This window comes from Marmota monax, unplaced genomic scaffold (assembly GCF_021218885.2).
Source record: "Marmota monax isolate L192 unplaced genomic scaffold, Marmota_monax_Labrador192_F-V1.1 WCK01_AAM20220418_F8-fsc00071, whole genome shotgun sequence".
NCBI lineage: Eukaryota > Metazoa > Chordata > Mammalia > Rodentia > Sciuridae > Marmota > Marmota monax.
Genome location: NW_026695217.1, coordinates 5,433,642 through 5,447,058, shown reverse-complemented (window position 1 = coordinate 5,447,058; position 13,417 = coordinate 5,433,642). Strand labels below are relative to the sequence as shown.

At 47.1% G+C, this 13,417-nt stretch overlaps 1 protein-coding gene across 1 annotated transcript in view; it reads left to right on the top strand.

Moving 5' to 3' along the window:
- The window catches only part of Actn2 (actinin alpha 2), a 62,141-nt gene that overhangs the window by 35,693 nt on the left and 13,031 nt on the right, over positions 1-13,417 (top strand). The window contains exons 8-14 of the mRNA XM_046432007.2: positions 1,805-1,890; positions 3,248-3,340; positions 5,075-5,305; positions 6,004-6,151; positions 7,752-7,902; positions 10,971-11,079; positions 12,328-12,468. Of these exons, the coding sequence (XP_046287963.1) occupies positions 1,805-1,890; positions 3,248-3,340; positions 5,075-5,305; positions 6,004-6,151; positions 7,752-7,902; positions 10,971-11,079; positions 12,328-12,468 (959 nt within the window). The remainder of the gene's footprint in view (positions 1-1,804; positions 1,891-3,247; positions 3,341-5,074; positions 5,306-6,003; positions 6,152-7,751; positions 7,903-10,970; positions 11,080-12,327; positions 12,469-13,417) is intronic.

Sequence of the window (13,417 nt, the reverse complement as noted above, 5' to 3'; positions counted from 1 at the left end):
GGAAGGGTGCAGAGGCCTGGGTACAGAGTGTACTCTGCTAAAATCTGACAGATGGAAAGACCCCACGCGGTGCCCTTCGTTTTTTGCTTTGACCCATGGGGCTCTTCCATGCAATGGCAGGTCCAGGTCTCCTCCTCTCAGCTCGTTAGTGCCTCTTGGAAGACCTTGACTTTCCACTGCCACTGTTGCCTTACGTTTTGTTGCTTGTGTTGGTCTCTGAACCCGGGAAGGGATTTTCAAGTGGTTAATTGGCCTATTTAGCCAGGAACTGTACCTGTAGAGAAAAGTGAATTCTTCTCATCTGAACTCTTTAGCATAATTTTAAGAGGTTGTGAAAGTTATTTCCCTACTTTTCACCATGAACCTAATTGAGGTGAACCCTGGGTTTGGCTCCTTGTAGACCTGGCAGGGGCCTGGTGACCCCGGGCCTTGTGTGTAGTGACAGGATGTCCCTGTGAGTGCACTGAAGTTCTGGAGGCCTCGTTCTGGCCACGGACATGACTTTCTTGCTAGTTGAGGCTCTTCTGGGCTGGCAGTGCCTTCTCTGGGCAGCTCCTTCGTTTCCTACGGCAGTTCTTGGAAGTGCACGTAGTGGTGACTTTGTAACGTAACTTCTTGGACTTGAGCCGAGATTTAAACAGCCCCAGTGTGGGGTAGGGGAGAATCCCTGCCTCTCTGAGGAAGCACTGGGCAGAAGCTGTGGGACTAGAACATCCACAGCTAACACCTTTTCTCCATGCAGAGTCAGCACACACTACCAGACCCGAGGAGAGGGCCTCAATGACTCATGCTCCCTGTTACTGCCATGCTTTTGCTGGTGTGCAGAGGTGAGGCCGCCAACACAGGTCACCACTCACCTTCATCTCCTATGTCTGGATTTTTTTCCTCTCATTTTCCTGTTTTTTCCCTTTCTTCTGAGTAAAGAGACCCATCTTTTTCTGAGGAAGCTGGTGTTTGTCTTTTGTAGTCTAGTTTTCTTGAAACTTACTGTTCACGCAGTGGCACGCCATTTGTGTTTGTTTTCCTGAGGATTCCACACAGTCATACAATTCCATGTTCTTCCTGTTAATGGCCTGGGTGAACCCAGGGACAGGTCTTTGCTCTAGGGGATCACAGGGAATTGTGTTAGCTTCATTCTGTCATTGACTGATTAGAGTTCATGAGCAAGGTTAAGCACTGTGCTGCCAGGGTGGAGCAGGAAGGGGTGTACTTGCGTGGTCATCTATTCTGATTGGTCTTCAGCTAGTGCAGAGGGTAGTGGACACTCAGGAGCATAGCCGTGCCTGCCCTTCTCTCTAAATGTGTTGTTACTCTTGGTGTCTGTCTGAGTGGCGTGCGGTAAGTGTGTGTGGAGGGTGAGCACAAAGCCCTCTCTTCGGGTGATTTTCAGAGCAGAGAATGCCGGCCACTCTGATGGTGAGGATGGGGGAGTCCAGGACAGTCTGCTAGTATCTTGAGCATCTTTCAGAGTGATGTGCACTCTCCAAGCAGCTTGTCAAGAGGAGTCTCCAGAAAAGGGTGACATTCTGATGCAGCAGCGGGTTCCGTGGTCATGCACTGAACACCCTTTAAAAGCCCATCAGGATAGGGAGCACAAATCTCCAGTTGATTGTTCAAAAAACCTGTGGGTTTAGATCATTCTGTCAGGAGAAATCTCAGTGCTGTGCAATCTTCCCAGTCAGGATCCCGGGCCTGTGAAATGCATAGAAAACAGGCCATGTGACCTGGTTTGCTCTTCCCTGTGTTCACCCTGGTTTCTCCTCTTCGCCTGTGTGTGTGTCCTGTGTTATTTTCTCCCCCTCAGACATTGTGAACACTCCCAAACCTGACGAAAGAGCCATCATGACTTACGTCTCCTGCTTCTACCATGCTTTCGCAGGAGCGGAGCAGGTACTTGATCCCGTGCACTGCTGGCTGGCTGCTCCGTGTGTGCCTGGCGTGTGTGTGTGTGCGTGCTTCACATCTGACTTGGACTCTTTCTTAGTGTCACCGAACAACCTAACACAGCAAGTTCCAAGCTGCAAATACTTTGTAATGCTTTAACTTTACACAGTTATGGAAGGGTTTTTAGTCTATATTTTTTCCTTCTGAGATCTTTTGTTTATCTCATTAGTCAATTGTAGAAACATTTGGATTTTAGGAATAAAAGAAGTGCCTTGAAGACCAAGCCACATGCATCAGGCAGTGGGGGTTGACAAGAGAGGTAATGCCTTCCCTTGATCATCCGCCTGAAAATCGCCTTCATGGCTCAGTGATTTGTTCTCATATCTGTCAAGATTAATCTTTTGTTTAGTGAACAGTGAAAGGGATACAAGTGCTATAGCCTCAAAAAAAGAAAAGTCAAATTCCTCCAGTAAACAGCCCAGACACTGGGAGAATGTTCTTCAGCTTCTGCAGCTTCCCCAGTTCCTGCTGCTCACCCTTTACATTATGTGGAATTCCGATAGACGGGGTGGATGGTGTGTGTCTTCCTGCAGTCCCTTTCATTTAAAAGTGATCATTGGGAAGCAGTCATAACTGAAATCTGCCTGTGGTTAGGCCCAGAGGGCTTCAGAGGCCAGGCTGGTGGAAGGCTATGGGCCTGGAAGCATCCTTGAGCATGTTCCTCTTCTCCATCCACCACATGGTTGTGGTTTGAGGCCATGACCACAAATGACAACAGAGGATTACAGTGACTCCTCAGGTTAAACAGTAAATTAAACAAAACCCTAAAGCAAGCTCAGCTCTGTGTGAGGACCCTATCTAGAAAGTTCTGCATACCCTTTTCGGAAGATACCTTGGGTGCATTCAGTGCAGCACTGTGTCTGTGTGCTTAGGGCCAGTCACTCTTGCTTTGATTTCTGAAGTCCAGTGTCATTCAGGACATCTCTGCTCTATTGCCATGAGATCAGTGTTGAGGAGTGTTCAGGTGGACAGACATTCAGGGACCCAAGATTTGGTCTCCTTGACCCACACATGTCTGTTACTAACTTGCTTGATGTCTTACAAAGCCTGTGTCTTGGACTAATGTCATCTCCCCGTTGTTGCACACAGTATATCCAGCCTGCTGTGTAAGTCTCTGTGAAAATTTAAAAACAGTGTGAAATGATTCAGTGTCAGAAAGCTGTGCCCTCTGTCCTATCCTGCCCTCACCCACTCTGTGCCTTTTTCAGCACGTCACCCCTCCTCGCCCTCAGCCTGGCCCTGTTGGCCTGTGTGTGTGCACCCTGTCGCTGGAGCCGTTCCGTTTACCTCTTGTGTTTTGCAGGCTGAGACAGCGGCTAACAGGATATGTAAGGTTCTTGCTGTGAATCAAGAGAATGAGAGGCTGATGGAAGAATATGAGAGGCTAGCGAGTGAGGTAAAGGAAACTGGTGGCCCCGTTCTGTCCACACCCATCCAGGGGGTGAGGCGCAGAGTGGGTAGTGGAGCGTCCATGGTCTTTGCACTTTCCACCTCAGATAGAAGGAAGGCAGAAGATGTGCTGCATCTGAAAGGAGGGTTATCCTGTAGCCAAGCAGGTCCCGCTGCAGACAGCCCCAGAGCACAGAGCTGGTCCGCGTGTTCCCAGCTAGTGAAGTGCACCCTTCCTTGGGCTCTGCTCTATGGGTCAGATCCCCAGATGACACTGCGGGACTTGTGTTCCTCCTGACATCACACAGGATGCGGATCGTGTTCTGGAGCCTTGCTCCATGTAATGGCCCCTGAACAGAACTTGTATGACCCGCTGTGAGGAGGTGGCCCAGCCTGTGTATCTGCCATGTACCCAGGGCATCCAGAACAGAGCGCCCTCCCCACAGGGTCTGCACCCGAGGTCCAGGGATGCCTGTCCACAGCTCTTCTGCCAGACCCTTGGTTAGAGAAGCACTATCCCTGTTGATCTCTTGTCCTCATCATAGCACAGGTTGCAAGGAGGCATGTCCTGCCTGCCCAGGAGTTTTTTCTCCCTTGGGCTGGGCAAGGCCCACAGGCACCTCCTCCGAGAATAGACTCCAATACAGTGGCACATGTTCAAGCCCAGATAATTTTTGCTCTTGACTTAATTTACCTTAATTTTCCCTATGCAGGGAAAATTATCAGGACTCTTGGAGTAAATTGTCCCAATTAATAGTTTATGGTAATCTAATCTAGTGATACTGAGTTTATATTTTTATATTACTGAGGGGAGGAAATATATATATATATTTTTTCTTTCTTTGTTATTCATAGTTTACTATGGAAAAATCCAATTGGACAGCATTGTTTAAAACTGCAATGAAATTCAGGTTTCAATTATGACCAGAACAGAAGGACAGTCGGTTCTCAGTAATGAAATCCTCCCTTTTCTTACTTGGTCTTTCATTTATGCTCCTGAGACCTTGGACTGCAGCAGTCTCCCCACTTACACTGCTTTATTCTAGTCTGCTGGCATTTCCCTGACTATCAGCAGGCCTGGGGGGACGACGGGCCTCCTGTGGGTCGTTTCCAGGCCTGTGAAGGGGTGTGCAGGAGCCGGGGATGCACCACCATTCTCACTGATCTCTGACTGGTTTACTTAAAAGCTGGATGTTAAAATAGGCACTGGCACTGAGTCAGCCCCACGCTTACGGTACATTTGTCTAGTAGACAAACTCATTAGAGTCATTAGATTCAAGCTTATTTTTTTAAAATGCATTTTGATTTAAACTCAGTTCTTTGCTGAGTTTATAACACTACATTTCCTCCATGTCAGGTTTTTTCTTTCTTTCTTCCTTTTAATTTGGAAGCTCCATCCAGCATTTGTCTGCTAATGTCCGGTCCCTGAGTTTATTGTAACTGTCACATTTTTTGTTAAACATGACTTTGCGTGCTGACTTTTAAGTTTCGACCTGTGTTTGGTGTTGTTGGGGTGGGTCACTACTCACCAGTGGCCCTTAGTGGACTCCAGGAGTCTTTCTCACTGCCATGCGCAGGGCTGCCCTCCCTGCCTTCAGGGCAGGGCACTGTGACCACCCTTCAGTAGTTTGGGGAGCATTAGTTTAACCTACTCCAAATGATCAGGCACCTCTTTTTTTTTTTTTTTTAACTGGGAGCAGTTTGCTGGTGTTTTCAGCAGTGTTTTTGTGTTTGGGAGCAGCTTTTGGAATGGATTCGGCGCACGATCCCCTGGTTGGAGAACCGGACTCCTGAGAAAACCATGCAGGCCATGCAGAAAAAGCTGGAGGACTTCCGGGATTATCGTCGGAAGCACAAGCCCCCCAAGGTGCAGGAGAAGTGCCAGCTGGAGATCAACTTCAACACCCTGCAGACCAAGCTGCGGATCAGCAACCGGCCTGCCTTCATGCCCTCCGAGGGGAAGATGGTGTCGGTGAGTAGCTGGGGTTGACCTGGGAACGCAGGAAGCCTCATGTTTTCCTAAAGGCTTTTGGCCTGGGTCCCTTCCCTGGTGGGCTGCTGAGAAGGAGGCCTTGACTTCTTGAATCTTGAGACAGGGTCTTGCTAAGTTGCTGAGTTGGTGTTGAACCTGCGATCCTCCTGCCTCAGCCTCACAAGCTGCTGGGATCAGAGGCACGCACTCTGCCACCTTGTCATTCTTGATGTTTTTCACCTGCCGTCGTACAGTTGTTGACTCAGCCCATGAATGGTGTCCTGCAAAGAGCAGGCCTTCAGCAGATATACCAGGAATGGCCTTTCTTTCCTCCCTTCTCCAACCTTACCACATCTGCCCCCATAGATCTACCGGCAGGATCACGTACCCTCTCCTCCCTTAGATATCCACCTAAGCCTGACCTCAGGATGGCTTTGAGGCTTCATTTTGTAGCCAGAAAACTTAAGCCCTGAGTGCCTCTGTCCATACCTGGAGAAGTGTGGGCTTGGCACAGGAGAGCAGCTGTATTTTGAAAGGTCCTTGTGATGATGAAGACATTTGGAAACCAAGATAATTGAATGGTGGGGAAGGAAAAGGAAACAAAGGGAGTACTGCCAGACGGGCACTGGAGGATGCCCAGGGAAGTCCCAGGAGGCCCATGCATAACAACCTTGCCTTGCCTGTCCTTGCGTCACCAGGACATCGCTGGAGCTTGGCAGAGGCTGGAGCAAGCCGAGAAGGGTTATGAGGAATGGCTGCTCAATGAGATCCGGAGGCTGGAGCGCTTGGAGCACCTGGCTGAGAAGTTCAGGCAGAAGGCCTCCACCCACGAAACCTGGGCCTACGGTGAGTGCACAAGGTTAGGGTCCAGCTGCGCAGAGCCAGGAGGCAGAAGGCCTCCACCCACAAAACACAGGCCTATGGTGAGTGCACAAGGCCCACACTCAGCTCTGGGAGGTCAGGGTCCAGCTGCGCAGAGCCACGAGGCATCGTTACTAATTGTCGCCAGCATCTGCGATGCCACAGGCAGGTGTCCTCCCCTTTGCCCTGGTCCTAGTGCTATGTTTCTCAAGAGGAAAGTGTGAAGCTGTGTGTTCTAATCAAGCCTCTGAGTGTAGGATGCTGGCTCAGTGTAGGAGGCTGGCCTCCTCCTCTCCTATCTGGCTCCACAGTAGCTGTCTGTTGCCTAACTGTGGATCAGACAGCCTCAGCCCAGCCTCTGCCACGAGATGTGTATCAAATGCCATCAAGCATTCTACCTAGAAAATCTAACAGGGAAGGAGGAAAGCCAGGGTGGTCTTCTGTGGTCTGACTTCCTCGTTGCCCTTGCGTTCATCTGCTTCCTTCAGGCCTTACAAATGGACCTGAACCTGTAGCCAGGGTGATGTGTCTGCTGGACTAAGTGGTCATTCCTGCTGAAGGAGGGGAACAGAACCTTCACTCCACCCTGTAATAGTCTGTTTTGAGAGAGGTGGGGGAGATGTCCCGTCATTCTCTGCTGCCCTGTGCTGTTTTGCTTGAGTTTTGATGTTACACAGCAAGGACGTGATAGGTAGGGGTGCCCCTCCCTGACAGTGGCAGCTGTGTGCCCTGGACAAGTGCGTGATCTCTCAGTGCCCCAGTGTCCTCTTCAGAATGGGAACAGCAGTAACATCTCCCTTGAAGGGTTTCATGAAGATTTGGTGAATTCATATTTATGAATATGAATTCATATTCAATCAGTGTTGGACACACCATAAGTGCTGTTTTCATCATTAAATATTTGCTTTCTATTTCAGTCTTTATCCAATGAAATTCTTTTTCCCCCTGTAATGTTGGAGGTTGAATCCAGGGCCTCACACATGGGAGGCAAGTGCCCCACCACTCAGCTATATATCCAGCTTCTGGAATTACATGCTTACAGGTCATTAGCCAGGGAATAAGTGTGGATCCAGTTCTTCAACCACAGCAGTTGCTGGAGTTAAGACATGTGGGGAAGTAAGTGGAGGTTCAGGAAGGAAAATCTGTAATGTTTATTTTCAGGACAACAAAACCCAGGCCACATTTGACCACAGAAGTAAAGCTTTCAAGCAGAAAGCACCGTGGTGGGGTGGCACTTGTGGCGGAGAACAGAGCCTGGGTGTCACAGTCAGCCACCCAGTAGCTCCTGGGAGCCATGGTTCACTGAGCTGAGCTGAGCTCTGGAGGGGCAGTGTCCGCTACTCAGTAATGAAGAGCACAGCTTTCTTTTGTGAAACGCCCTCAGTGTGCCCCCACGCCTGGGGCACCGTGGGCTGTGGGCACCTGGAGGGGCTGGGGTGCTGAATGCCTCCTGCCTCAGTCCTGCCATGCTTGGCACCTCCTCTTACCTCTTTGGAAACTCGGTGCTCTCGGGGTGCTTGTCCATTGCGAGGAAGCCGCTGGGAGGCTGCAGGGTACTCACACTTGCTTGATGCCACCTTTGCAGGCAAAGAGCAGATCTTGCTGCAGAAGGATTATGAGTCTGCATCCCTGACAGAAGTGCGGGCCTTGCTGCGGAAGCACGAGGCCTTTGAGAGTGACCTGGCGGCCCATCAGGACCGCGTGGAGCAGATCGCGGCCATTGCACAGGAGCTCAAGTGCGTGCTGAAGCCCAGGGCATGGGTCTTGGGGACCCCTGGGAGAGGGCAAGGGAGGCCTGCCTTCCTCTTCTCTAATAGATTCAGAGCCAGGCCAGAGCACCCTGGGGCAGGATTCTTGTTTCTCTAAATGTAGAAACAGATTTGACTTAGGTTCATTGGTTGTGGAAGAATCCCTGCCTCCCATCCAGCAGCACCCCAGCCCCCTACAGCTGGGGAAAGCAGGGCAGAGGCCTAGGCTCCGAAGGTGGGGCAGGGCAGCCTCACCCTTTCCCCACCCAAGAGGAGGACCTGCCTGTGCAGAGAACAGCACAAAAGGAGCCACTATCTGGGCCCTGGAGCAACTGTCTACTCTGCTTTTCATTTTATGGCAAGAGCTGGTGTGGAGACTGAGGCCAGGTGGGGTTGAGCACTAGGTGGAGGTTCTCGGTCCTTCCTTTTTTCCCCTTCATTATAATCACTGATACATTTGCAGGACTTTAAGAGCCTAACACATAAGAATAGCTTTAAAAACTACATAATAAAAATTGATTTCAGTATGTTACATTTTAAAACACCCAGGTTCCTCACTTTGACTAGAGCAAACTTGATTGACAGGTGGGGCCTTTTTTTTAAAAGAGAACACTATTCTTCAGCCTTGTCATATCAGCTCCATAAAAGCACTTCATTTTCTGTGGACTTCATATCCTGTCTCTACTCTAAGTTGTGGCCTTTACATAGTCTTACAGCTCATGCTGCTTCCATGTTGGCTCTGATTGCTCATTAATAGTTACCAATAAAATAAGGGATGAAAAGAAACTCAGGCTATTTAATGCTCTATAATAGTTCCCATGAGTAATTAGAGCTGTTCTAAGTGTTGCCCATAAAATTTAAGAAGTAATTTCATATTATTATTATTCCTGGTACCCTAGTGCCTGTTTCCTGACATAGTTGAGATGAACCACATACTGAACTGGTCTGTGTCCATTATATTGCTAGTAATGTTTTTATCTTTTTTGCCTATCTTAAAGTAATAAGTCAGTTTTTTGCAGTTCTCAAAGTACACAAAAATAGTGTGTATAATTATGCAAATCCTGACTCCTAAAAAGCAGATACACTTGCAGCAGGTGCATGTAGATTATCGAGGAGAGACCCTAACGATAATACTGGAGGGGTGAGCACTAGAATCTCCATTGGGGATATGTAGAAGCAGCCTTTGGTTTTTGTTTCCAATTTTGGACTGTTTGTTTGTTTGTTTGTTTTGGGCAAAGGGGATTGAACCCAGAGATGCTTAACCACTGAGTCACATCCCCAGTCCTTTCTATTTTTTACTTTGAGACAGGATCTTGCTAATTTGCTAAGGCTGGTCTTGAACTTGAGATCCTTCTGTCTCAGCCTCTGGAGTCACTGGGATTACAGGCATGCACCACTATGCCTGGCTCATTTCGCATGTTGGAGAAGTCTTTCTTCTATTTTTTTTTTTTTTCAAGTGCCGGGGATTGAACCCAGGGCCTTGAACATGCTAGGAAAACACTCTACCCCTGAGCTATCCCCTGCCCCAATATTTGCATTTTGAAGAGCCATTGCTGCCTTTGTTTTTATTTTCAGGGATGTGCCCACTGCTGGTGTGTTTTTCTTGTTTTGTGTGCGTGCATGTATGTGTGTGTATGGGGGTGGTGGTTTTTGTTTGTTTTGGTTTTTTTTTTTTTTTTGGTCATAAGAAATTGGCATGCCTGGTGCAGTGGCACATGCCTATAATCCCTTTGACTCAGGAGGCAAAGGCAGTAGCACTGCAAGTTCAAGACCAACCTCAGCAACTTAACAAGGCCCTAAGGACTTACCAAGACCGTGTCTCAAAACACTAAAAAAAAAAAAAAAAAAAAGCCTGAGGATGTGACCCCGTGGTTAAGTGATCCTGGGTTCAATCCTGAGTACCAAAAAAAGAAAAAGAAATCAGCACAAGAATCTTAGCTTCAGTATAGAGAAGAGAGCATGTTTGTGGAAAGCTGGTTGCTCTTGAGAACTGGACAGGTTTTAACAAGGTGACAGAAAACTTCTGTCTACCAGAGGAACAGTCAGGTGAACACTGAAGAACCTTGAGATAGCAAGCACAGGCATCTCTTCCGCTCAGTAGCAGAAACAGTAGGTTGAGTGAGCAGGAAAAACAGCAATGAACAACTACTGCCTTCATATAAGGTCAAAAAAAAAATAAGACTTAAGCCTGACGGAAATGGATGGGGCAAGGAAAGGGGGGCTTCGCAAAGCTGTCTCTTCCTGTTCTCTTGAGGAAGCCTCCTGAATGTCTTTACATTTCCATGATTCTTGCTTTTATCTTAATTAATGGCTGATTAGGTTTTGTAGAAGATCGAAACTTCCTATTCCTGGAGACGTGAGGTTGACCTTCTTTCTAGTCAAGCCTTTTTTCAGAAAGTTCTTCACCTCACAGTGATCCCCATAAGGGGTCCATGGGTGGATCTGGCCAGGAATGGTTAGCATTTAGCAAGAAATCATTTTGTTCTGGCTTGTTGGATTAGTGGCAAGAACCTTGTGGTCCCTATGCGGAAGGGCTCTGTCCTGCCCTCTTTTAGAAGTCCCTGTGTGCTAGATAAAGTCACAGTACTCTCCAGTACAGGATGCTATACTTGGTAGTGAGTTTGTGCCCTTCCAGAGGAACTAAAGACACCCAGTGCAAGCCCACACCTCCCTCCCCTTTGACTCACTGCGATGTTATGGTCACTGTGGCTGCAGTGGCCTGCAGGACTGTCCTCAGGGCAGAGAGTTGGCTTCACTTACAGTTTCCATTTAAAAATCATGCTTCCAGAGGGTCTCAGAGAGAACAAGGAGGGAGAAGGCTAACCAGAGGCATTAAGGGGACAGCGTTCTTTCAGTTTAGAAATTTGTTGACCGACATAAAAGTTTTACTAATTCTTATAATTTTTCTAAGACTAATGAGGATAGTCAATAAAACCCTGAAATGCCCTGTCAATTCTCTTGCCAGATCTTTTTATTTAAAACGTCCTTGTCTGTTTTGAGCCCCATTTCCCCTCATATCAACTGGGAAAACTAATCTTTATTTTCACTCTTCCTAGTGAACTGGATTATCATGATGCTGTGAATGTCAATGATCGTTGCCAGAAAATTTGTGACCAGTGGGACAGATTGGGGACCCTCACTCAGAAGAGGAGAGAGGCCTTGGAGGTGAAGTCTTAAAAGCACCTGTAGACATGAAGTCTTTTAATGGAGGCTCTTTAATTAAGTCGCTGGTATTCTCTGCGTCTCTGTGGCCTTGTGTATTTAAATCTAAACAGATCATTTGGTGAATGGAGCCTCTGAAGGGAATACACAAAGTGGGAGATAGGAACATGGGAGGTTGGTAGCACTGTGTGTTCTTTTGAAGTTTTTAAGAAGTATAGGGATGATGGTATAAGCCCACTTGGTCTCAAGTAGTAATTATAGTAAATTTCCAAAAGTCCTTCTGTATGTGTAAATTGACAGTCAGGAAATCAGGAAGAACCCAATTTGAGATGTGCAGAGGGAAAGTGGTAATGGATATTCAAGGAAAAATTGATGAGACACAGAATCAGAGTGCATCTAGAAGATAGTAGATAGTGGGTTTAAGGGTACCTAATAGTCTTTTACCATGAAAGGACTCCTGGGACCTGAGGGAAAGAGGCCGTTTCCAGGTCCCAAGCTTTTCCCCTTGACTCTAATGAAATATAAATGTGTGGACTCAAGCTTCCAAGTGCCAGCTGGCTGTTACACATTTGCATAGAAAATAGGGGGAGGAAGGACCAAGCACAACAGACACAGTGCGAACATTTTAGAGTAGGAGAGAAGGTGAATCTGACAGTGGGAGACCCCCAGGTACAGCATGCTCTCTGTCTGCTCCCCGTCAGCTCTGCTGTGGAGAACAGCACACCATCTCTCTCTGATGCTGGAAGCCTCGTGCTCTCATAAACCCACAGAGGTGAGCATTGTATTCCAAATAAGGAGATCGCCAAGCTAGTTCCTTCTCTCCTCCCTCTGTAGGTGACTTTGAGAGAGTCACATAGCTTTCTTGTACCTTGTAGACGACATAATGCAGAAGGTGTCTTGAGTTTCCTGCTACCCCACAGTTGGAGAATCAAGCCTCTAATTTACCAAGACCTGCTTTAGCTGAAAGCAAGTTAGGAATACTGTATATGGATTCTCAGTTTTCCAGAATCTAATATCTAGCAGAGTACTTCAGGCGCTTTAAAACCAAGACTGCTCTGGGTGTCATTAAATCCTTCGCAAGGCCCGTGGGGCTCAGCCTAATCATTTGAGCCTTGGTTAACCTTTTATAGACATATGCTAAGTGTCAGCTAACACTTTATTGTTTTGGGATATGTGTTTACATTTCTCTGTACATCAGGATTTTTTTTTTCAATTTAATCTAACACTCCCTTCTATTTAACTGATCTTCAGAGAACAGAGAAATTGCTGGAAACAATTGATCAGCTACACCTGGAGTTCGCCAAGAGGGCTGCTCCTTTCAACAACTGGATGGAGGGTGCTATGGAAGACCTGCAAGACATGTTTATTGTGCACAGCATCGAGGAGATACAGGTAGCCAGACTCGACTCTGCCTGCATTAGAGGTGGTCTTATTTATTTACTGAGTCATCTGTTTATCTATTTATTTTTGGCTCTAGAGATTGAACTCAGGGTTTCACACATGCCAGCATGTGCTTTAGCAGTGGGCTGCACCCAGCCCTGTTATTTATTCATATATGTATAATTTTATATATATATATATTACTTTTTTTAAATAAAAAGCATGTGCTGGAAAGCCCAAATAAGTTGCCCTTTGAACCTTAGTTTGTTTGCCTTTTTGCTGCAACCAGTTGTCATCAGGTAATGTTGGATGCATCTCAGAGGGGTTGCCTTTTTAAAAAAAAATGCTGAATCCTTGAGCAACTTGGACATCTCTGCTCTTAGAGTTGCTCATGGGAAGCTATGAGTCTACTGACTGCTGAGTTAACTACTTTACAAATGTGTATATTATTGCCATTTGTTTAGACCTACAGAGTTTTGCCAGATCATAAAACATAAGAAATCCCAAACCAGCACCTTCTTCCTCCCTCCAGTCCACATAGTCTTCTGGAGCTTCAAAGTTGTAAATAAGTCTTCTAAGTGATGATGGTAGGGAGGAAACTACTTTCAAACAGCCAGGTTCCAATTTATTTAGAGACCATCATACAGTGAATTTAACATAATAGAATATAAAAAGAATACTTTTGTAAATCTTTTTCTGTAAAATAGGAATGTCATCAGCAGAATGGAAATATAGAAGGTCGGGTTTGCACTCCCACCTCGCTGCCAAGGAGCAGGCTAGAAGAGTGGTCCCCCAGTATCAGGGGAGTTTCACTCGGCCCCTGACTTCAGATGGCTCAGTGTAGGGTCTTTCAGCTTTATGACAGTGCAGAAGTGACCTACGTTCTATAGAAGCCAGGCTTTACATGGTGACTTTCCCACTTTTCCTGGACTGGTGATAGGCAGAGTGTCCTCTTGTGATA